The sequence below is a fragment of the Rhynchophorus ferrugineus genome, unplaced genomic scaffold, assembly GCF_030347505.1.
Source record: "Rhynchophorus ferrugineus isolate W39M unplaced genomic scaffold, kcgeb_rfMv2 rfM6, whole genome shotgun sequence".
Taxonomy (NCBI): domain Eukaryota; kingdom Metazoa; phylum Arthropoda; class Insecta; order Coleoptera; family Curculionidae; genus Rhynchophorus; species Rhynchophorus ferrugineus.
This window is the reverse complement of record NW_027472585.1, coordinates 42388719-42412907: the sequence shown is the minus strand read 5'-3', so window position 1 is coordinate 42412907 and position 24189 is coordinate 42388719. Positions and strand designations below refer to the sequence as shown.

At 31.2% G+C, this 24189-nt stretch overlaps 3 protein-coding genes across 5 annotated transcripts; 1 reads left to right on the top strand and 2 right to left on the bottom strand.

The window, feature by feature from the left end:
- The first annotated feature begins 245 nt into the window (after positions 1-245).
- Positions 246-17588, top strand: Mgat4a (alpha-1,3-mannosyl-glycoprotein 4-beta-N-acetylglucosaminyltransferase a). The gene is made up of 12 exons (XM_076406771.1): positions 246-706; positions 4990-5308; positions 6339-6507; positions 6568-6614; positions 7372-7544; positions 7607-7744; positions 7836-7966; positions 8029-8136; positions 9935-10128; positions 11750-11889; positions 17015-17130; positions 17188-17588. Exons 1-12 carry the CDS (start codon positions 598-600, stop codon positions 17212-17214), a joined length of 1671 nt encoding a protein of 556 aa, XP_076262886.1. The 5' UTR covers positions 246-597; the 3' UTR covers positions 17215-17588.
- Positions 12053-15080, bottom strand: LOC143197937 (uncharacterized). Of its 3 annotated transcripts, none has more exons than XM_076406781.1 (3): positions 14940-15080; positions 12826-13078; positions 12053-12276 (listed from the first exon to the last, which is right to left on the bottom strand). In XM_076406781.1, the coding sequence occupies exons 2-3, from the start codon at positions 13037-13039 to the stop codon at positions 12083-12085; spliced, it is 408 nt and encodes a 135-aa protein (XP_076262896.1). In that variant the 5' UTR covers positions 13040-13078; positions 14940-15080; the 3' UTR covers positions 12053-12082. The 3 variants fall into 3 exon arrangements, with proteins under 3 accessions (XP_076262896.1, XP_076262899.1, XP_076262898.1); XM_076406784.1 differs by having other exon boundaries at positions 12826-13047; positions 14940-15079; XM_076406783.1 differs by having other exon boundaries at positions 12826-13091; positions 14940-15072.
- On the bottom strand, positions 17577-21956 carry Cyp303a1 (Probable cytochrome P450 303a1). Its single transcript, XM_076406772.1, has 9 exons — positions 21726-21956; positions 21221-21347; positions 21008-21166; positions 19601-19769; positions 19362-19549; positions 18795-18987; positions 18628-18745; positions 18124-18275; positions 17577-17822 (listed from the first exon to the last, which is right to left on the bottom strand). Exons 1-9 carry the CDS (start codon positions 21936-21938, stop codon positions 17657-17659), a joined length of 1485 nt encoding a protein of 494 aa, XP_076262887.1. The 5' UTR covers positions 21939-21956; the 3' UTR covers positions 17577-17656.
- Positions 21957-24189: the final 2233 nt, after the last annotated feature.

Here is a 24189-nt window from a genome sequence, read left to right as displayed (position 1 = left end):
TTTGACGCGTAGCCATAACGTGCTGAATAAAGATAGAGTATTGAGAATAGGATATGTTTTATCTAAAAAAGTAGTTATAATTCCATGAATCATAACCATTTTTTATCTACGATATAAATTATTACATTATATTTTATAATTATAGTACTTGAATATGATATAAATTATATATGGTTGATATCATATCCTGATCAGCTGATTTAAGATGACAGATAACTAATGTTATCTTTTAACGTTCCACTCCCACTTTTCTGTTTATTTGTTATTTATGACAGGTTTATTGAGGTTAGAAAGTGATCATCTGGTTATTTTAATGTAGTTCATATAATTAACAGTTAATAATGTAAGGTGCAATTGCCACTATAATACATGCATTAAAATACAGTATTGAAGGAATTCAATTTTATAAGTGACTGAAATATATACCGGGGAATTGATTAATAACACAAAGTACAAATATTATAAATTTTGCTTAGTGACCTATTTATCGTTTTTCTATAGTAAAACAATTACAGTGATATACAGTTTCATTTCAATTGAACCAGAAGTGATCAATAATGTTATGTTAATGTTTTTTCTCAAAATCACTAAGAAGAAATGGTCGTAAATTTACCCGCTTCTCCACTTCGGAGGAGAAACTGTTTCCTAATTTTGGGGTTTGCTTTATTTGCACCTTTCTGCTTCTTCGTTTTATTCTCAGTACCAGGTAAGTGTAGTTATATTAGATGCATTATATGTAAGATAAATCAAACGCAGTTTTATAGCAAGCCCTATTGCGTACAAATATTATTTTATAAATATAATTTTTTTCTTGAGTATATGAGTATATTATTTCTTTAACAATATGTGCATAATCAATAACGGTACTTATTTCCGGTACATAAATATATTTTAGTGCGGTTTTTAAACAATTTGCCTAAATGAAATCAAATAAGGTAAACCGGTTTTTTATTAAAATGTTGTTACTTATGAATTTAATTAATAAAATATTGACGCTCAATTTTTAAAGTTCATCATCGCTTCTAATAATAATTGTATTAATTTGCTTAATGTTAATATACTGTCTTAACGGTATTTTATGAAATAATGTAATAACGATTTCTAAGTTATTTTAACGAAGTCTAAGTTATAATTTCTATGTTATTATTATCTTGTACATAATAGATTGTCATTATAGAGTTATTTAAAGATATATTTAACAACCGTTGAATCATTAATTTGTACATTGTGTCGACACGCTCATTGCTAACCATTTTAGTGGCATTAGGATATTATTTAATCAGTATAATGGCTTGTGGAATATTTTTTCACGTTCACAAGTTGTTAACTTATGTCAGGTCCTTCGTCATTTGTTTTGAACATGATATTGTTATTTAACTTGTTTTTATTAATCTTTTTATGGTTTCGCATAAAGGATTCCACGTCCAATTAACAGTATCTTAAAACTAATGAAACTAAATCGGTGGTTTCTCAATAGATTTCCTTTTATTTCTGTCCATATAGTTAAGAAAAACGTACAGGTTTGTTTTATTTTTAAATATAAAAACAAGTAGTCCATGCCAAAATTATGTATTATAAATTTATTGAATTTTACTAGGTAGTACATATATATTTTCCTAAAATTCTGATGATTTTGTTTCTTGCTGTATTTATTTGTCGGTTACATAATTATCAAAAAAGCTCTGTGACATTGATAATTCAGATTCGGGTTTTTGTTATTATATTTCGTTTCGGGTGTATACATTATTATTTTTAAATATTTTAAAATCGGAATCTACGTTTTACCTTCTAAAGACAATATTTTATCACTGTAAAAATTTTGTTTTTCAAAATTCATCGCCAACTATTAGGATTTTTTCATATTTTTGTTGGTGTTTAGATGTCACGTCGGAAAAGTGACATGTATTGTTTGATTAAGTGTTTTTCTGTGTCATTTTTGGGTATCCTTGAAATAATGAAAGATGTAGCCAGACAGATATATAACACCAACAAAAATATTGATTATTGATATGATTATCACAACGGGATGTGTCTGGTGAATATGTGGTCGAGCTTTATCATATTACAAAATGACATCGTCATACTTTTGCTGATTTAACGACCGTTTTACTTTTAATATCAACCAAGACGCATCAGTTGAAGTCAATGCGAATAACACATTTGATTTTTTTTTAGTTTTAGGGTCCGATTACATATATTTCAAGTTTTTTAGATTCTTGATTAATGTCAACTAGGCATTACTTGTTAAATCTATCGAATTGAACACCATTTCGAAAATCTTCAAGTGGAAATTGAAATGTATCTTTGTAAAATGCAGCAAAATATTTTTAACATTAGTCTATGCGATCTATTTATTATTGATCACCTAAAATTAGTTTCACTGGCTCACTTTCAGACTCTCATAGTCACAGACGGCAACTAGCACATTAATTGCCTGTGAGGTAAGCGGTGATATCACTCCTTCCCTCCATATTATGTTAATTAGGACAAAAGCTGGAAGAAGTAAAAAAACTAAAGGATAGGCTAGACTAAAACGTATATAGCACAAATAAAATGTTTACATATTGTTTTAGCTATATTACAATTAATTAAAATAAAACACGTATAAATTAAATGTGAAACTCGATAATTTTTTATTCGAAATATAATGTTATAACATTTACACAAATTTGTTCCGATACAATGACGTCCAGCGAACTTCTAGAGGATTTATTTCACTTCATATGTGGTAATTTGACAATCCTTAGGTTACTTCGTCAACATAACCTAGTAATCATAACCTTTAAATGACCCGTGTCAAAATTGTCTGACAATATGACGTTTTGTTTATAAACCATATTTTTATATTTCCCCAAGGTCACCTATACCGTGAAATTTCTATTTTTTCTATGTTTATAAGTTGCAGTACTTTTAGTAAAACAACTTCTATTGGACTTTCACCATGTCACAAGTTGATGAAAACGATAGTGAAATTGAACTATTTAGTGCAAATCTGATCCTCAGTGATCACTACCTGTTAGTATATTAAACAAAATATAAAGCGTTTATAGAAGTTGATATATAAAATATAAATATTTTCACGAAAAAGGCAGTAAACAAATATATGTATCACTTTTGAATCAGTAATCAGTAAACTATACCGAGATAAACTAATAACATCCGTCTTAGATGAAAAAGATTGCTAGGGGTAAAACAGAAACCCCATCTTTTATAAAATTTCAGTCTCATTTCCAACACCTACTAATATGTTTAAATAATGTTTGAATATCGAAAATTGTAGTTACAGTAACAGTGTAAATAAAGCGTAAATATTTTTTCAGACAATAAAACACCGAATATCTATTAAACGAAGCTAATATTTAAGAAACCACTTAATAGCCTCAGCATATATACAGAACAAATATCAATATTAATAGAGTTAAACGGTCCTTAAACTGTCATTATTTACATCAATATATTGAACAATAATTGACAATGTGCAATAATATTGAACATTTGTAGACCACATTAAAAAGTTGCGTCAATCAAAAAGAGTTCAGCACTGATTGATTTTCGTAGTTAACAGCGATGGATAACATAGGATTCCATGTTACAGTACAAAACATTGTGCAATCTGTTGAAGTAAATATTGATATTCTAGAAACAGCTTTATGCCTATGGAATTAAACGTTTCTAAGTAATATAATCTTCATGTAATATTATGATATTATATAGATAGTATTGTGATCAAAAAATAGTTAGACTTTTAAAATAAAACGCAAATGGGTTATTTAATTTTCAAATTTATTTCACACCCTTAAATATATCGCATTCATAAAATGGTCTCGAAACATTTCTTTTTGAATTTAGGGAATAACCAGTAGTCCCCCAGAGCTAAATCAAGAAAATATGGGAGCTGGGGTATAATATTTTTCGATTTTTGATGAAAAAATCGCAAACAACCAATGCCTTCTGAGAATTCATCATATTGAAAAAAATAGTTATTGAAAAACCAGTTGCTGTTACTGCTAACTTAGCACTCAAATAACAGGTCAATTGAAAAGTCCCCGGCCTACTATAGTCAAACACATTTTTTGGCAAAATTGGTTTTTTATTTCCTTCGATATTCGACCTTCCAACTTTTCGATAGAATTTTTGTAGTACGATTTGTCCTTTACTTCGAAATAGGCTTCAGTTTCGGTGATCACCTCTTCATTCGATGAAAATTTCATCCCAGTGAGCATTCTTTTGAGATCTGAGAACAGGAAATGAAATGAAAATTAGTCCATGCGCATCCCAAAATATAGATACCAAGGCAAGGTTACCAGCCAACTGTTGCGTTTTCCCACGCTTTGGAACGGGTTCATCGTGTGCAGTCCACTCGGATGACTGTCAATTGGACTTCGGATTGAAATGATGGAGCCATGTTTCATCCATTGTCACATATCGACGCAAAACTCGCGTTTATTACGCTTGATCATCTTCAAACACTGCTCCGAATCATCAACTCGTCGTTGTTTTTGGTCAAAAGTGAACTCGCGCGGCACCCACTTTGCACAGAGCTTTTTCATGCTCAAATATTCGTGAATGATATGATGTACTATTCTATTTGTACTGTCTGCTATTTCATTCAGTTTCAATTTACGATAATTCAAAATTATTTTGTGGATTTTTTAAATGTTTTCGTCGGTAACAACCTCTTTTGGGCGTCAACTGCGTTCACCGGCTTCGGTGCTCATTTCACCATGCCTAAACTTAGCATACCAATCCTTGATGGTTGATTTTCCTGGGGCAGTGTCCGGAAACTCGGCATCAAGCCAAGTTTTTGCTTCAACTGTATTTTTTTTCCTTCAAAGAGCAAAATTTTATCAACACGCGAACATTTTGAACGTTGAATAGTTGGCTGTCTAATGCCTTGTCGATAGTGTGGCCTGCCAGAAGGAATTCAAAATTAATAATAATGTCTTTGGTCACGGCAGTGTATGTAATTAATAATCTTATTATTTTCAGATGTTAATTCCGAACAAGTATTGATTCAGAGACTCGCCGAACTCCAAATCAAACTGCAGTATTTGGATTCAGTGTACAGGATACGCCAAGAGGATCTGCAGAAATTGACCGAATACATGGACGTTATTTCGTCGTCCCAGACGAATTCGAGCGCTACCTCGTTGAATCCCAACGCAGATCTGAAGCCCGACATCAAGCAGCTCGTCAGAAATATGTCCGGGTTGAATGCAGCTAACGGGGTGAATCCACCGGTAATGTTACGGTTCCCCAGTTCGTATTATTTTTTACCCCATTTACTGGACGACCCGTTAAGTTTAAGGTAATTGTCCCAGAGTTCTTATGTATGCGAAACATATTTAGTCAAGTCAAGCCATATTTATCGAGAAAAAAAATCTAGTTAGCCGTGAGAAACAAATGGTTGTTTATTAAATAGTACTGTCACTTATCTGTCCGATGTCATTAAATAAGCGTCTCTGTTATCGGAAGTTTCGGATTGTGATTTTCTACGATTTCAAGACATGAACGTGAAAAAAGGCCTGAAATTGGCTTTTGGGGATTTCACGCCATCATTAGTTACGGTTCATAGCTACGGTTGGTTCATAGAGAAACAGCTAGTCTTCCTTTAACTGTCATTAACCCCGAAAAAATTGCTATAATGAAGAAGATGCTGGAATAATACACAAATATTTACAGTTGGGGAAAGGTTATGAGTTGGTTATGATATGTTTAAAGCTGGAGACCATGAAATTAGTAGTACATTTTTTTCTGGTTATGAAACTTACGCACCGTTACGTGAAAACTGAACAATGAAGAAAGTTATACACGCAATTTTTTTAGAAGTACTGAACTAGTGGCCTCATTTAAATTAGAAGAAACCTTTAAACGGTAGTTGAAAAAGGTTCCAATAAAGGGAATCACGCCACATTATTAGCTAACTCTTCAATATTTTGTTAATAACGTAATCACAATAATCACGCACTGTGGAATACTCTCTTTGCTGATCAGAAAAAAATTCATACGAAAGAATATATTTATATATTTAAATATCTATTCACTTGAGATCACAGTATAAAGTATAAGAATATTAAAAAAACAGGGTCATATAAAATTTAGAGAAAAACATAATAATACTGGACAACGAAAATAAACAATATTTCTACAGTGAATACTATCTGAAAATATTAAAATATAAAATTACATATAATTCTTCAGTAGTTTACTAAAAATATAATCACAGTTATATAATAAGAGATCCTGTCAGAAGAGTTTATTCAATAATTGTAGTTTAACTTAACCATCATATATATAAAAGTTAAATGTAATAATACTATTATTATAAACCATTTTAGGTTGGCGTATTTATTATCAAAAGGCCGAACTGGAGTATCATTGGTGATGGGACTTCCCACAGTCAAAAGGGAGAAACAGAACTATTTGATGGATACGCTGCAAAATTTGATCGAAGGAATGAATCCAAGCGAAGCCAATGACACTCTGATAGTGGTTTTTGTTGCAGAGGTGAGGAAAATATCAAATTATAGCTCCTAATAAAAGCTAATATGCTTAACACTTTTTCAGACTGATTTAAAATACGTTTTGCAAGTGGCAAGAGAAATCGAAATAAGGTGAGCAAGATTAATTATTAATATAATGTTAAAATATCAGTGTTTACACGTTAATGTGATGTATTATCACCTTTAAAGAAAATATATATGACTCACTCATGGTGTTTTTTTGCAGAAGAGTCTGTTGTTTATTCAGGTTATTTATCAATATATTTGTAGTATGTTGTTCAATAACATTTATTCATAAGAATAACACGGTTTGAAACTTGTTTTACAACAGCTTATTCGAGCTATCGTCTAATTTATGGATAACATCCGTGGATTTTGCCTTCTAGCATATTCTAATAATATGTATACTTATAAATTGGTATTCAATTTTGATAAGTTGTTTAATATAATATGTCATAGTTATGTAACCTTTCATACACAAAAACAAATAATTATTCTGATCATGCACAATACTACTTTCTTGTCTGTAATCCAAGAGTTTTGCTGAATGTTTACATGCATCTTACAATAATAATCAAAGTTTATTACTTTACCAGTTGGGAAGTAATCCACGAACAAATTTACATCGCCAAAAACATTGCCTCAAAACCGAAGTACTGGTTTCAAGTTATTTTTGAGCACCATAAAGCCCAAAACTTCAGCCAAAAAAATGCTAATCTGGTTTAATCGACGGTCAATTCACAGCCCTCTATTAACGTCTGCAATTCAAATGTCAAAATTATTAGAAAAAAAACTTTAAAATGTCAAACATTTTATCGTTAATTAAGAAGAGAGACTAATAAGAGATAAATCATATCAAATGTTTCAGACATCCGATACATGTTGAATCTGGTTTAATTGAAGTTATAGCGCCGTCTCATTCCTATTATCCTAATTTGGATAAATTAAGGATAACGTTGGGTGATTCTCGGGAGCGGGTAAGATGGCGTTCTAAACAGAATTTAGATTTCGCATTTCTGATGTCTTATTGTCAGTCAAAAGGTAAATTTTCGTGTTTGTTCTTATTGTAGGATAATTCTGATATGTCTTTTTTACATACACAGGAACCTTTTACGTTCAATTAGAGGATGACATATTGGCAGTTCCGCGTTATGTAACCGAGATGAAAAATTTTGCATTAGATAAAACCGCTAAAAAAGAGCCATGGTTTGTCTTAGATTTTTGTCAGTTGGGATTCATAGGTAAACTATTAAATATGTAAAAAGTATTGTCAAAGTTTGTAACTAACTGTCTAAAGTGACTCGTAAGATACTAAATTTCTATTTTTTCTAGGAAAAATGTTTAAAAGTGCAGAGTTACCCTGGCTGATATCTTTTTTCCAAATGTTTTACAACGACAAACCTGTAGACTGGTTACTGGATCACCTTCTGTACACGAAAATTTGCAACTATGAGAAAAATAATGTGAGTTTTAGTAATGCCTGTATTCCCATTGCATGTCATAAAATAGGGTTACGTTTCTATAGGACATCTGTAAAAAAGAAAAGGCCAAGTTATGGATTCACTATAAACCATCGTTATTTCAGCATGTTGGTACACATTCATCGTTGAAAGGAAAAATGCAACGATTAAAGGTGAGTTAATATAATTCCTTACTTTACTTTCGATCTCGGATTAATGAGTTTCATAAAACCTGTTAATTAATTTTGAAGTTTTTTATAAACTATATGATAGGCTTCAAAGTTGTATGTATTATTATTTGGCAATCACCAGCCATTACTACTTTCCTTCAAAAAGTGCCCTTTAATAACAGAGTTATGATGTAGCACCATAGAGTAGTATATAGAGTATTAACTTAATACATATGTTATAAAAATTGTTTTGCGTGGTCTTAGCAGAGAACGACATTCGCTAAATTTCATTGGTTGGTTTAAATTAACATTACAGACACCTGTAAACAAAATATTTTATTAGGAAAGTACTTCATTGGTTGAGGATTTCATACGCATCACATGAGTAACCCCTGACGTCACAATCTAGTGACCAATTAAATTTGAAATAAAACCCAAATGTAATTTCTGAGAAAAATGTATTAAAATAAAATTCTATATAAATACAAATATTAAAATGCTAAAATATATATATATATATATATATATATATATATATATAAAATAATTGACTATAAATAGGTAAATAAAAAACAATTAAATGTAAATATTAAAAAAACTGCAAGGTAATTGCGAATACAACATATCTCCTTGCTTCTTTTCCCTTTGTCAGATTTATTTAGTGCTATCAATTTAAATAAGATGTATTAAATTTTCTATCTTTTTGTTCCTTCATACGGAAGCCAAAATATTAATTATAAGTATCTTTATCCATATAGATTAGTTTAAGTAAATGAACCCCTTCAACATAATTAAGTTTTTAATTGATGGCACTTTACATACATCTTTGTAAAAGGCAACAAAATTTGGTTCTACATTTACACCCATTGCCATTTTGAGTTTAAATTGGGGGTCATATTTTCATGATTTATTCTGTTATATTTCTATAAAAAAACAATATACATGTATATATGAACACAGTTGCCCTATATAAATAATTGTATATGTACCAGGTAAAAACAATGCTAAGTCACACATCATCCTTAATCTAGTTAACTTGGGCTGTTTCTTGCAAGAAAAACGAGTTTTTTTTTATTTAGGCACCTACACAGGATATGCAACACTTTTGAGACTGAAGACACATTATAATCAAATAAAAGTGATTATAATCAAGACACAAATATGCTGAACGTACTCTATATCGGTCGCACAAAACGAACTGAAACATTTTTATAGGGCAATTCAAACAAACCAATCAAAAAAATGGTCTCAGTCTCCGCATTGGTGGGACCAATCAAAACATGTCCTCGATTTCGCCTATTCAAGTTAAACCTCTAAATATAATACTCTATTTTATATACTCTATGATGTAACACGGAATAAGTTACGCCATCCGTTGTAAAGCCTTCAAAATTAATGTACAGCCCTAGTAGCTTTTTGTTTTTGTAAATTTTGCTCGTTTTAATTTTAGTATTTGATAGTTGAGTATAAGGGTTATATTTTCCTAATTTACACACTTATGTAGTTATGTAATTTGGATTATTTTTCTGGAATGCACTAATTCTTAGTAATAGTTTAGCAACAAATATGTTTACATCGCGTGTAAAAAGTATCAAATTATAAAAAAAAACATTTATATATTAGTATGTGTTAAGTCTAAATACTTTTTACACCTGTTTAATAACGTACTACCATAATAAAAAAAATGTAAAATCTTGAATTAGTTCCATAGCAAATATTGTATTGTTTTTATAAAGTTACAAACAGAAAAAAAGACAGCAACCATATACTAATTTCAGTAATACCTAATTATATTTTCCAGGATAAACAATTTGGTAAAGTTGCTCTGTTCTTTCCGCATAGCAACCCAGAAGCGGACGTTACGTCTAGCATAAAGCATTACAAACAGTACACGCTAAAACGGGCATATCTGGGAGAAACCTTCTTCTGGGGACTGTTACCGCAGCCCGACGATCAATTAACGTTCACTTTTTCTTCACCCATACACGTCAAAAGGTACATATAACAAATTTTAGTATTTCGATGTTTTATGTTGTGATACTCGAACTGAATCGTTCCGCTAGTAATACTACGAGTACTAAAATCGATTAAGTCATTCACTGGCACTGTTTTGTCGAACATTTTTTGAGTCACGTTGTCTCAGAACCTCTTATCCTGTTTTAGAATGGACAGACTTAGAAAGCTATAAAAACAAAGGTTCTACCGGTGGTGCGTACTGTATATATATATTAGATTTAGCTGCATCGTTAGAATTAGCACTATTTTCGAATACTTGATAATTTAGATTACAGAAAGGTAGACTTTATTAGCCTTTAACATCCATTCTTAGATAAGTTTGTATCTACGGTTGCGTTCTTTTTAAAATTTGTAGGTGCTTGAAAGGTAATCCATGTTTTTTTTAAATCATTGAAAAGCTCATTTTATCTTTCTAATTATATAAGGTGTCTCAAGGTAGGTTGATGCTCGTACTCATCAAGATGAAAATTCTATATCTAAAAACAATAAAACAAATTTTAAAAACGCCTTGTATATTTGTTTTATTTAAAGAATAATTTATATATATATTTGTCATGATAAACATGATATTTGGTGAAAATACTGTGGTTAGTGACTGGCTTAATTTTTGTCTCTATCAATTTTAATGTGATTAATAGTCTGAAAGGTTATTGTTGATCTGTTGGATCCCTTATAATTTTTATGATCAATTAATATAGTCTCCATAACACTCATTCAATGCATTTAGAAACTGACGTCGTATTAAAATATGATGTATCAACCATATGAAGAAGCTTAAACACTGTAAATTCTGTTAAAACATTAAACAAACTGCCAAAAAATAATTATGTAAACTCAAGAAAATACTAAAATATTTTTTATTGCTTACCAAAAAGCAAATCCCACTTAGCATTCGCGAATTCTTGTTGTAATAAATGTTAAAAAAACTGCAATGGAAGTGCGAGCCACGGAAGTAACGCGGATCAGTGGAATAACCTTCCGTCAGTAGACTACCGACTTAGTTATCGCTACTATTTTATATGGGCCACACGATCATGCTCTGCGAGCTCCTTCAGTTATTTGTTCAAGAAATTAAGTGGACTAGTAGGTGGACAAAGTAGGATGGACTTGATTTATAAAAAATAGATAATTTTTTCTGCAAAAGTTGCAGAACACTAAATTTTTTATCAGGAGCCGCCACTGTTTCTTGCATATAATTACATGATAATTCTAGAAGGCCTGTTTAATGGACACTAGTATTTTCCATGATAATAAGCTACTACATGTTCTTTTAGACACTCATCAATATATTTAAAGCATTAGTTGGAAGTTTTAGGGACATGTCTTCATGTTATTGATATTTATTTTTGATAATGTCGAAACTGAAATTATTTTTTCCCAATTTATAGACGAAAATTTTGAATATCATGCATTGTTAATACTGTTAAAACGCTGGCAACTGGTGCTTTCTAATGATGTTTAGAGTCTCGAATACAAGGTTTTTGAGTAAACATACGTTAAAAGCGTGAATTACTTTTTCAAGCATCTAATATTTCTATGAAACTACCAAATTTTTTATGGTAGAGAAAATAACATTTTTTAATGGTGAATTTCTTTATAGGTTCCACTTTAGAAGTGGCAATGCCGATCATCCAGCTGACAAATTTTACAATACGACTGTAGAAGTTCTTCCATTGCTGATGCCTAAAAATATAACCAAGTCGTCGACAAATGTAACCACTGATGGTTTCGTTATAGTAGGTAAGTACTGTTTGCTGTGGTTATTTTATTTCATTTAGTGTTACCAGCTTTGTTCTATACTATAATAAATTTTAAATATCATTAATAGAAGATGATGAGTTTTTATTCGACAGTCTATGATATCAACTGTACTTAAAAGACATACGCAAATAAAATAACAATATATATAACAATATTTATATAACAATATATTTCAATAATACTCCACCCTTTTACAACAAGGGCAGAAATACAGTATTCCATAAATTATTTCGGCAGTCACTAACATTATAGTAAGGGAACACAACACTTTCTCTAACTTAAGTACTGGGTCTTGGAATCCAAATGTATATATAATGGTTGCTAATGAGACACCTGTCATCAACAGGGCAAATATGGTTACTAGTTCTGAAAAAGAAAAGCTTACATTGATAGCACTCATCTACTCCTAATGATCTTGCAATGTTTGGATGAAGTTTGCTCTATATATATGGAGAAAGGTTCGTCATGAAAGTCAAAATGCTTATTTTGACACTCTGTGTGGCTAATCTGACATCATAACTCAAAGTGTTCCACTGATAAAAAATGATAAATGATAAATTCTTTAAAAATTGCATGTTTTTCTCTAATACATCAGTGCACAGTCAAATAGTAAATCCAGAGACTTTTGAATCAAAAGTAATAATGGATCTACAGTGGGTGAAAATATCGGATGCTTGTGAAATAATAGAGCAAAACTTAATATACAAAATCGATTCAAGAAAGAAATATACTGAATTAGTAGTTATTATCTCTATTATATAAAATGTGATGTCTTCTGGTATTGCATTAGTGGCCAACGCTGAGCGATTTGATTAAAACTATAAATTCATTCACAACAAATAATTAATGATGTGGTAAAAAAGGCGGAGACTTATTTGTACTCTTAGTATCACTACATATTATTTAAGTACTTACTTTTTCTTTTTTCCTTGCATTTATAAAATATTAATAGTTTCAATATTTCGGCAATAAGCCTCGCAAAACACACAGCACCGTCTTGTTCTATGTTGGGCGTTTCTCTGATACTCTGATATTTTGCGATTACCATGATGAATTCGGCCGACGCAAATACTGGATAGTAAAAGGCGTTGATGTATATCAAACATTCAAACATCAGTTCGGCGTCCATGACGACTCCTCTTGTAATACATTTAATTATCTTCTTATACTGAAACAATCAACTATATTTTTATTAAGTTAAATTTTTAGTAGATTCTAAGATTGTAACCAGTTAATTGAAAAGTCCCCGGCCTACCAAATAAAACAAATTTTTTGCCTTCAAGGGTGATACATTGATTATAGTGATCCTCCAACTTTTCGATACCATTTTTGTAGTACGATTTGTCCTTTGCTTCAAAATATGCCTCAGTTTCAACGATCACCTTTTCATTCGAGAAAAATTTCTTCCCAACGAACATTCTTTTGAGATCTGAGAAGACGAAATAGTCACTGGGGGCCCGATCTGGAGATTACGGAGGATGAGGAATCAATTCGAAGCCCAATTCATGGATTTTTGCCATTGTTTTCATTGACTAGTGACACGGTGCATTGTCTTAATGAGCCTTGCCAGCCGACTGTTGTGTGCGGATTCATCGTGTGCAGTTCACTCGGATGACTGTCAATTGGACTTCGGAGTGAAAATGATGGAGCCATGTTTCATTCATTGTCACATATCGATGCAAAAACTCGGGTTTATTACGCTTGATCATCTTCAAACACTGCTCCGAATCATCAACTGGTCATTGTTTTTGGTCAAAAGTGAGCTCGCGCGGCACCCACTTTGCACAGAGTTTTCTCATACCCAAATATTCGTGAATAATATGATGTACACGTTCAGTTGATATCTTTAGAGTGTCTGCTATTTCATTCGATTTCAATTTACATTCATTCAAAATCATTTTGTGGATTTTTAAATATTTTCGTCGGTAACAACCTCTTTTGGGCGTCCACTGCGTTCACCGTCTTCGGTGCTCATTTCACAACGTCTAAACTTAGCATAATAATCCTTGATGTGGCAGTGTCCGGAAACTCGGCATCAAACCAAGTTTTTGCTTCAATTGTATTTTTTCCCTTCAAAAAGCAATATTTTATCAACACGTGAAATTCCTTTTTATCCATTTTTTTCACAATAACAAAAGTTGCTTCACTAAAAATGCTATAATTCACAAATTAAAGATCCGACTGCTGTCAAATTTATACACACATCTTTTGAGGGTGAGGGCTAACTAAAAAACATGCATTTAATTCTAATAGTACCATCTATGTGTCAGGCTCGGGACTTTTCAATTGACCTGTTATCTGATTGTATTTCTTTATAAGGAAAACTGTTTTTAACATAATAACAGTTCTCTTATTTTACCAGAGAGATAGAACCAAGGAACAAGACAACCAACATTTTGAACGTCAAATAGTTGTATGTCTAATTGTCTTACAGACAATTCCAAGGCTAATGCGATTCAGTTAATCTGTTTATAGTGATTCAGTAAATCAGTTACTGTTAGTTCGTTTGTAATTTAGTGCAGACAAATTGCCAATCTAACAAATAAATAACTCTTTTAAGTGAATATCGAACCTAAAACTTTCTGATTGTTGATAGTTATTAGATATTCAAACCTATCAATATCCATGAATTACAGTTATAGTCAGTTTAGAAGTTAAGAAAAAACATAAGACTAGGTACATGCATGTGGAGTGATGAATGATAAATATACAATGGTTGTAGACCCTACATTGTTGATAATCTGATGTAATGTGTTAATTAACATTTTAAAATTAACTAAAATGGATAAATGAAGGGGTTAGTTAAAATTATCGATTCTTAAAATTAAATTTCTTGAAAATACGTGACAAATATAACGACCTATATTTTATATAATCAGTTCTGCATTTTAACGAGTGATTACACAAAACATGCTTATTTAGCAACTGCAACAGTTATTATTATATCAAAACCAAGGTTAATATCGTTCGTGGCGATTCAAAAACACCGGTAATAATTAATAAAACTCAGAGGAAATTGCCAGACCTACCGATTTAGAATTTACCGATCGGAACTACTGTTAAATCTTGCGTTAACTCTACATTATTTATTGGATGAGCAACACTCGCGTGGCATCACTTCCCGAGACTATATTATTTTAAAGTAAGGTATATGTTTTATTATAGAACGTATTATTTTTATTTACAATTCGGTGACATCGGTGATCCCAAACTTATATCGGTTTAACTAGTATTTTTAGAAGCATGACACGGGTCAGTTTATACATCGTTTACAGTATAACGTACAATGCTGTAACAAAAGAAATATTATTTTCGCGGGGCTCTCGATCCACGCAATAAATGGACGCATTAACGCGACATAGTTTGTATTTTATGCGCTCCGAAATGGGTATTTTATGGTTTTATATAACCGATTTTATAGAAAGATAAATAATACTGAACCTTCTTTATGTCATGGTTCGGTCGATTTTTTACGAGCTTGTGCTCCATTTCAAAGTGCGATAATAATATGGTTTTATTTATGTCTACTATTGTTTTATCGATTCATTTTATTTTGCCACATTAATGCTGTTATAAAAGTTATAAATATTGATAATTAGGAGGAATTAAAAATAAAGTAGGGACTTTGATTTAATTTTGGTGTATTACAAAAAGTAACATCTAAAAGAGGTGACATTAAGTACGATTTATCCCCAATGAGCTTTTTCTTGTGGGAATATTTTAAAATTACAGTTAACGTCAGTAACCCCGAGTTTGTTGAAACATTAAAAAGTGATGTTAACAGGCCTACAAATTAATTTAAAGGATTTCTAACAGATGGCGTCACTGTGTATTAAATCACATCGAATACATTCATGTTGATTGATGCTCTTCAGTATGTGTCAAGTGCGAACATGTCCGTATGTGATATTTGCATTACTCAATCCAATGAGTCAATTAATATGATGGCTCAATTAGGTTCTACGTATTGGATAAATATCCAGAGACATAATGAAAATGTGTCAAGGAATAAGGTATGTTTTATCAAAAATTATAAATTGTATTTATTTGTGGAGCGTTTGAATTGGTTCTTTGGGGACATAGCGAGAGCGATACTTACCAGAATCCGGGGAAATGTCGTGGACTTACACATTTTTCGGCTGAACTAAATGCAACACTAAGTGTTATGTTATTCAGTTATTCGCACCAATTAAATTTTATTATGTCTTTAGCTGTTTCCACAAATAAGCAAGTACGTGGTAATTTTTTGGCAATCTATTTTCAAGACATTCGTGGCCTTTTTAATAATTCACCCCAACGAGTAGAAATGCTGTACAAAATTGTGAAAAAAAGGATTCCCCACGGCGCTCCAACCTGTTGGAACTTTGAGTGTATGAATGAAATAGAAGATCAATCTTCCAGCAACACAGTCTGTAATGCAGCGGCCTCTATTCGCCCTGCATTAAATGATCCGATCTTCAATTTCAGGCTTTTTTTCCATCACGTGATGCCCCACCTAGATAACCCTTTTAACCAGTTGCAGCAAAGAAAAATCTAACCTACTGAAATAAAAGACGCTATCGATAATTTTAAACTCAGTATGATGTGTTTGAAACTAGCACCACGCTGAAAGCGATCGGAATATCAGCAAACTAAGACACAATAATGTGATGACAACGCTCGACCACATATTGTAAAACAAGTGAAAACATACTTGGAACCATTAAAATGGGAAGTTGTACCAAACCCGCCGTATTCACCAGACCTTGCTCCTTCTGATTGCTACTTACTCCGACATATGAGTAGTGACCTGTCTGAACATCACTTCACTTTTTATGAAGATACCAAAAATGAACGTTCTTTCAAAATGGAATCCGCAAATTGTCTGAAAGATGGGGAAAAAAATTATTATTATCGAAGAACAATATTTTGAATAAAATACATTGTACCATTTTTTCTTAATAAAAAATAATTCTTTAAAACTTTAATTAGTTTAAAAAACAATAATAGTTTCTTGATTTACGTCAGGTGTTTATTGTTTAAGACCTTTTGAAATGTTAAGAGTACTTTTCACACTACAAAATCTGCCCTTATTTTCTTATTCATTTGTTTTTATATGTTCCAGGCAAATTTGATCACGTTGGCATTGCCAGTGGCGTAGTAGACGAGATGTTTGGAAAAATTAAAGCTGTAAGGCTACACGTGCACTCTGACAGTGAAAACTGGGCTATTCTCAGTGAGGTATGTATAATTTTCAATCCACATTAAAAACACTCATTAAGTTATTGTAAATTACAGATTCACATACGAGAAGAATCCAGGTGACCAACATACAATATATTCTCTCTTACCTCCTTCTCGACAATGGTTAAACCATTGGCATCCTATCTGTGATATATTCGAAGAAAACCTAGTGGTTTGTTAAGTTTTGAATTTCTCTTTATTAATAATTTTTTAGGAATTTTACTAAAATGGTTGAATATTTTAGTTATAACTCAGTTTTGTTATTATTTATTTATTTTGTGTTCAGTTTTATTATTTTGTCAGATCGTTGTCGTTAATTTTAATTAAAGTTTAATTATTAACAAAATAACTGTGTAGCTGTAATATTATATATGTAATGTAGTACATATAAATAAATTATATGTTTAAATACTGAAAGTATAATATATGCAACACAATAAAAATACTAATAAAAATTGTTTTTATTTTTATGAATAGTACCACAAATAACATCAATACACACTATTTTATTGCAAAAATATATTTAACGTCTAGTAATTTTTGCTTTATAATGAACTGGTGCAGGGGTTACCCCATCTACAATTTCCATATCTGGTGGAGATTCTTGTAACAAATGGAAATTATATTTCTGAAGCAGCGACGTAGTAAACAGAAAAATATTCGCTTTTGCCAAGCTTTCTCCCATACACCTACAAAAAACGGTTAGTAATATTAATTAAAAATATGAGAATCGACCTATACTGATTGAGGATAGAAAATCTAGTTAACTATGGGAAACAAATGGTTCATTATTAAGTAGTATTTTTATCTGTATGTCTCAATTTAATTAAATTTTAATAGTGTTTCAGAATGGTCTGAGTCAGTGGTTTATTATAATTTAAAGGCATGTGAGTAGATCAGTGTAAAACAGTTTAAAATATATACAAAAAAACTGAACTACTTCTATTCTCAATAAGTGTTACTTGACCCTTTTAATTCCAAACAACTCACTTTCTTTTCCCAAGTCCGAAGGGATAAAAATTATCCGGTATGTGAACTTCTCCGTTACTTAAAAAACGTTCTGGTATAAACTTCTCGGGTTCTTCAAATCCAGAGTCCGGACCCATCATACAACCGTGCAAATTAGCTGTTACAATGGTGTCCTAGATATAATAATTATTATTCTAACCAGACATTAATTCATATAATTTTTTCTAAGCGTACGCACTTTTACAATATTTTTTTTAATCTGAATGAATAGACGCGTTAATTTGATAAAAAACGATTTTTCTTCAGTATATCGAGCTCTGTTTCGTTATTACACCAAAAGCTTACAATATTAATCTGTGTTAACGTCAAAATTTGATAAAATAAAATAATTGTTCAGTCAGTTAGTCTTATATGTAGTTAAAATTTCACTCATCTCAATTAAATGCCTACTAGATCATTGATAAGACTTAATACCTGATCCTAATATTTTTATTCATGAACATTTTATTAAAAAATATATCTAACCTTCGGGATCGAATACCCAGCCAGTTTTGTTGCTTTGAGTGCTCTGTGAGGTACAGCGAAAGCTCTACCACTGAACATACGAAGAGCTTCCAGTACAATCGATTCGGCATAAGGCATTCTGTAATTACTAATTTGATTGATATTTTGTCGTAATGTTATATTCTTACCGAGATCTGTCATCCAAATTGATCATTCTGCTTCCAACAACCCTGTCGATTTCTTCTTGAGCTTTCTCCTGTATATCTGGATTGAGGATTAGATAAAGGAAACAAAAGCTTAGGGTGTTATTGGTTGTTTCAGAGCCTGCCATGAACATATCCATGCATATTGCCACCAGTTGATCTTCTGAATAAGATGAGCCTAACATATAGATATAGATGATTGCATTGTTTGATTAGTGTTTGGGTAAGTAAAGGAGCAATCCGCTTATATCAATTTAATTTTTCTTACGGTTAAAACTGTTTGACGTGAAACGTTCTGACATCTGTCAATAACATAACCTTGAAATATCAGCCAAGTATAATTCGAAGAGAACTTTTATTTTACTTCTTTAGAATTTAAATAGTAGATAATATTATATAGGTTTGATAATGGTGATACTCATGTTTTAAATAAAATAAATATAACCAATTTCTCTAAAAAACCTGCAAACTTATTTCCGTATTCTCTATCTCGAACAAAATATAAAAAAGGCTCTAAAAAGTCATGAAACTTTAAAAACAAGGTGATATTACCATCATCTGCGACTTTTAAAACATGAAGGTAAGCATCAATTAAATTTGTAGGCTCTTGCGCAGTATCCAAATGTTTCTTATGATAGTCTATTTCGTTACGAAGGAATTTCCATATATTTATATGGGTATTAATAAAGCATTTGTATCCAGATATTCCGGGAGCAATATATTTTAAGATAGGGTAATAACTGAAACGAAAAATGTTAAATTATGATAATCCATTTTTTAAAATATGTTACCTAAAAGGTGCTCCCACCATATGAACTGTTTTAAAAAGGTCCGATAAAATTTGTTGCAGTTCTTTCATGTTCTTGTCGTCATTGGAGTAGCGTTTGCCTGACATCATTTTCCATAAAGTGTTCAAGATACTTACGCTAAAAAATCTTTCCATATCGTAAATTGTATACCCTACAATGAGTGTTAAAAGCGTTAATGAATGACATTAATGATGTATTTTAGTTTTAATTTTTATTACTTAGTTATTATTCACTATAATTATTAATCTGGTATTACGATTTACATTCTTATTTAGAGTAATTTTTTGTGTAAAGACAGTGAATTAATTATGAGGGATTTTTTTGTAATGTAAGTATTAGGTGCTAGCATGTATTCTGATCATTTTTTATTTTAAAAAGGTATTTATTGAGAAAAATTGGTACAATATATATTAATAAAAATATTTTGCATTATTTTATACAACTTTTTCTTATCTTTCTGTCAGAAGAATGATGTTGGTTTGACAATTATCCAATCATCTTAACTTTTTCAAATTTGTTCACCATATCGAAATCGTGTATCAGCCAAGTCTTGCTACATCGATATGGACAAGTAATAATCAGAAAGCTCTATGTCCCGTGGTGGTTTCCTGTTCAAGTTGTAACGCTATTGATGGTCTTTTTTGCATCTGCAATAACAGTTTCATTCAGTTCCAATATCTCGTAATAAAGTACGTACCATAAATATTCCGTATAGGTGTCAATGTAGATGGCTATCTTGAACTAACCCATAACTTTTTGGGCTTGGTATAGTTGTAGTAGATTCACTTTTAGAAAGGAACTAGAAAGTGTTGATTCATCAACTGCTAGGCAGTCCGATGTCTCTTTGAAAGGCTGAGTAGGGTTTTTGTCCATGTTATGTTCAATTTTTTTGGCCCTTTGAGCTATTCTTTGTCATTGACATCAAAAGAACCAGTTTTATATCGTCGACACCAAAACCAACAATTGCGACATGATGGAGCATCATAAGTTTGCGAAAGCATTACATGTGCTTCGGCAACCCAAACAGTTATATTAATTTAGATTTGTGCCGGCTTGGTGGCGCAGTGGTAAAGGCGATGGGACGGTCCTCCTACTGTTGCGATAGCCGCGGGTTGGAATCCCGCTGGGGCATGGTCGTAAATTTATGTTTGTGATAATATGTAATATAATGCTTAATGTTTTCGAAATATATTAAAGATATTTCATTACTATAAATATAATTATGCTTAAATACATAACACAATACCATATATTATGTTTAAGACCGTTTGTTTTTTAATATTTTTATAAAAGTCAAATTATATTTAGTGTAAGTATTGTAGTAAATGTTGCATGTAAAAGTGAATATATTGCTTCATTCACTAATTATAGCCCTAATATTATAAATACCTTCACACATAATGGCTTTATCAATGGAATCAATCAAGCAGCTTATTTCCGTCTCCACCAGATGCGACATATTTTTTGTTCCGAATCCAAACTGGCGTAAATGTTTCAACAAGAACCGTTTCTGTTCTTGCCAAAATTCTTCGTCGGTGAGGATGATTCCTTAAATATACGAGTTATACGCGTACAATCCTGCTGTAATGACACGGAAAATACCCAGTCGCCTGCCCCAGGTCCTCAGCTTGTAATAGAAATCGTCTGGACGTCCGATCAAAACGATCGATGTTGAAAACTCTTTATAAGCTTCGGGTCCATAAACTATCACTATTGGGTTTCTGCCAATCTAAAATTAAATGTATTTCAACAGAATTAGAGCATTTTATAATGTAATTTGTGTATCGATATATGAATCGAAAACGTCTAGGTCAGGTTTTTTAATTTCTTTTTAATCGAGTTATTTGAGTATTACCAGTAATATTTAAGGTATTAGAAAAACTCTTGTTGAAGACGATAAAAAAATCTAATCACATCAGTTTGGGTTTTGTAAAAGTGTATGAATGTATGTAAAATATATGTTCAGATAGGTTCTTAGATGTAGCACAAGCCTTGGATCAAGTACGACACAGTTACAGTTAAAATAATTCATAAGTTAATAAAATAAATAAAACGTTCTTTTTTTACGCAACTATGATAATGTAAAACATATTCAAAATCTTGTCACCTTTAATCCTAGAACTGGACCAAATTGTTTACTCATTTCCGCTGTGCCCTCGTAAAGTGACTTCGACCTAGATCTGGCCCTCCATGCCTGAATGGTGCTACCAATTAACGGGAACCAAAATGGCCCAGGTGGGAAGTTTTTTGGTTTTCGGATATCACAATATATTAACACAAGTAGGATGCTTGATATCATCGATATTATTAGCCATAACATCTCTAAAACATGTATTGTTGAGCTTTGGGAAGATCTGATTTACGAGTGATTCAAAATAGAGAAAATAATACTCAATAAGTCTCCGGTCCGGTGCCAATGTTGTCAGATGCAATTTCAATTATCAATTAACAATGGTTTTAATTGAATGTTTTTAATGAATTACGTTTCTAACTATTTTGCAGCCACCGTACTTTCCAGACTTACCCCCCAGCGATCATTAACTTTTCACAGACCTCAAAAAAAAGTAACACAAAAGTTGGAAGAGACGTTAGTTAGTTGTAGTAAAAATTGTACACAGAATGAAAAAAGGTTGTCTTCGACCAAACACTTATTGAAATAGTTATTGATCTACTACTTATAAATAAATTTAAAAAATAATAACACTACCTTATTTTTATTACTGTGATAGTTAAAAATTAATTATTTACGTACTTACCAAAGGTTTCCAATAATTAATGCGTTTTCTTATGGGATACGAAACACAGACTGAAATAAGTAATGGAGAAATTTTACACTTTCATTTTATACGGAAGGGATTTAACTATTACGTCTAATTTTCTGGTTTTCATGTTAGTCTACCAGGGAATGGTTGCAATTGCATGTATTATATAATTAATTTCAATACCACAAAAATTTTAAATTATAAATGCATAATATTCATTGATGTTTTAAAAAATTAAATTCTCTTAAAATTATTCTCTTAAAAAGATAATGATATAATGAAATCTATAGTCCTTCCATTAAAACAGTCCCTTGTCATCAAACGTCATCAAAATTTATAATGCAACGTTGCCACATCAAATTTAAATTTTCGTTTTTTTGATTTTGGCAAAAAATATTAACGTAAATAAAATAATGAAACAAAAATAACCTTATAAAATATAATTTATTTTAACATTATATTACATATAATGCATATATATTGAAGGACTTCAACTACATTTAATTAAACAGCCACAGTTTTTAGGTTAGAGTTGTTTTATTATAATTTTATTATATTTTGTTATAATTTTATTATAACATATGACAACAATGTCGACCAGTACCAACACAAATCCAATTTTATAGACTGAATTGGTTACATGTTCGGCCGCATCATACTTCATTATGTGTCTTTTTAACTAATAGTAATGATAATTAGTAAAATGGGAAAGAAAAATGCTCCGAGTTCAAAAGGGATTTAAAGTTTTTATAATCCGAATTTGATAATAATTTCGGCGATGTTGATGACGTGCATTGGCTGTTTTAATGGAAAAACTATATATAGTCTATTCAAAGTTATTTTGTACATACGTCATCTATTGTTACGTCAAAACGTCGCAATGTTGCCGCATCAACTCTGACTTTTAGCTCAGTTTGGGTTTGCATACAACAACATTCTAATCTAAATAAAATAATTGAACAAAAATGTTATCAAATATAATTTATTTTAACATTATAGTACATCTAAAAGCTACATACAGCATACATATATACAGCCTTAATAGTTATAGGTTATGTTGTAGTCTTATCACTATTGCTTCCAAGAATTTTGAATACGTTTGACAACCGGACGACTTTGACAGGCTCACTCATTCAAGTATTCGAACTCAGACAGCATTGTGTTTCTTTTTAACTAGAATAAAATGAGAAGGAAAATATTGTCTGATTCTAAAACGAATTTACAAAATCCGGCAGGCAATAAATTAAACATCTTGATGGCGTATGTACAAAAAAACTTTGAATAGACTATTTTTTTACTGTGTTCGTTATTGTGTAAAAAAATTAAAAGCTTACGGAACATTTGTTTACATTTGAATCACAAAACATACAAATATAGAATGGGAACTTAACTTGGTACACCCGTAACCATATTTTGCGCGTCCGTATCACTAGAGGACCGAAGGTATTACAGATTATTTTCTTAGGATTTGTAATTGCTGCGTTGTACGAAGTGCGTGAATATCAACTAGTGTTTCATAAAAATGTTATATGTTTACCACAAAATAACATTTGAATTTCGAAAGTTTTACTTAATTAACTTCAACTTTTACTTATATGCTACAGTGGAAAATCCACTGTAGCATATAAGTAATGTCCTGTTATTGTGTAAAAAAATTATTATTATTTAAATCACAAAACATACAAATATAGAATGGGAACTTAACTTGGTACACCCGTAACCATATTTTGAGCGTCCGTATCACTAGAGGACCGAAGGTAAAAATATTACAGATTATTTTCTTAGGATTTGTAATTGGTGCGTTGTACG

Coding starts and splice junctions, on each gene's coding strand:
- Mgat4a (XM_076406771.1), top strand. CDS start 598: ATGGTCGTAAATTTACCCGCTTCTCCACTTCGGAGGAGAAACTGTTTC. Junction 7,967..8,028: donor GCAACTATGAGAAAAATAAT/GTGAGTTTTAGT, acceptor ACGTTTCTATAG/GACATCTGTAAAAAAGAAAA. Junction 11,890..17,014: donor TGATGGTTTCGTTATAGTAG/GTAAGTACTGTT, acceptor TATATGTTCCAG/GCAAATTTGATCACGTTGGC.
- LOC143197937 (XM_076406781.1), bottom strand. CDS start 13,039: ATGGACGCCGAACTGATGTTTGAATGTTTGATATACATCAACGCCTTT. Junction 12,277..12,825: donor ATGCAAGGAAAAAAGAAAAA/GTAAGTACTTAA, acceptor TTTCTTTTTCAG/AACTAGTAACCATATTTGCC.
- Cyp303a1 (XM_076406772.1), bottom strand. CDS start 21,938: ATGTTATGGCTAATAATATCGATGATATCAAGCATCCTACTTGTGTTA. Junction 19,770..21,007: donor TAAAGCCATTATGTGTGAAG/GTATTTATAATA, acceptor CACTCATTGTAG/GGTATACAATTTACGATATG. Junction 19,550..19,600: donor ATGGTGGGAGCACCTTTTAG/GTAACATATTTT, acceptor TTTTCGTTTCAG/TTATTACCCTATCTTAAAAT.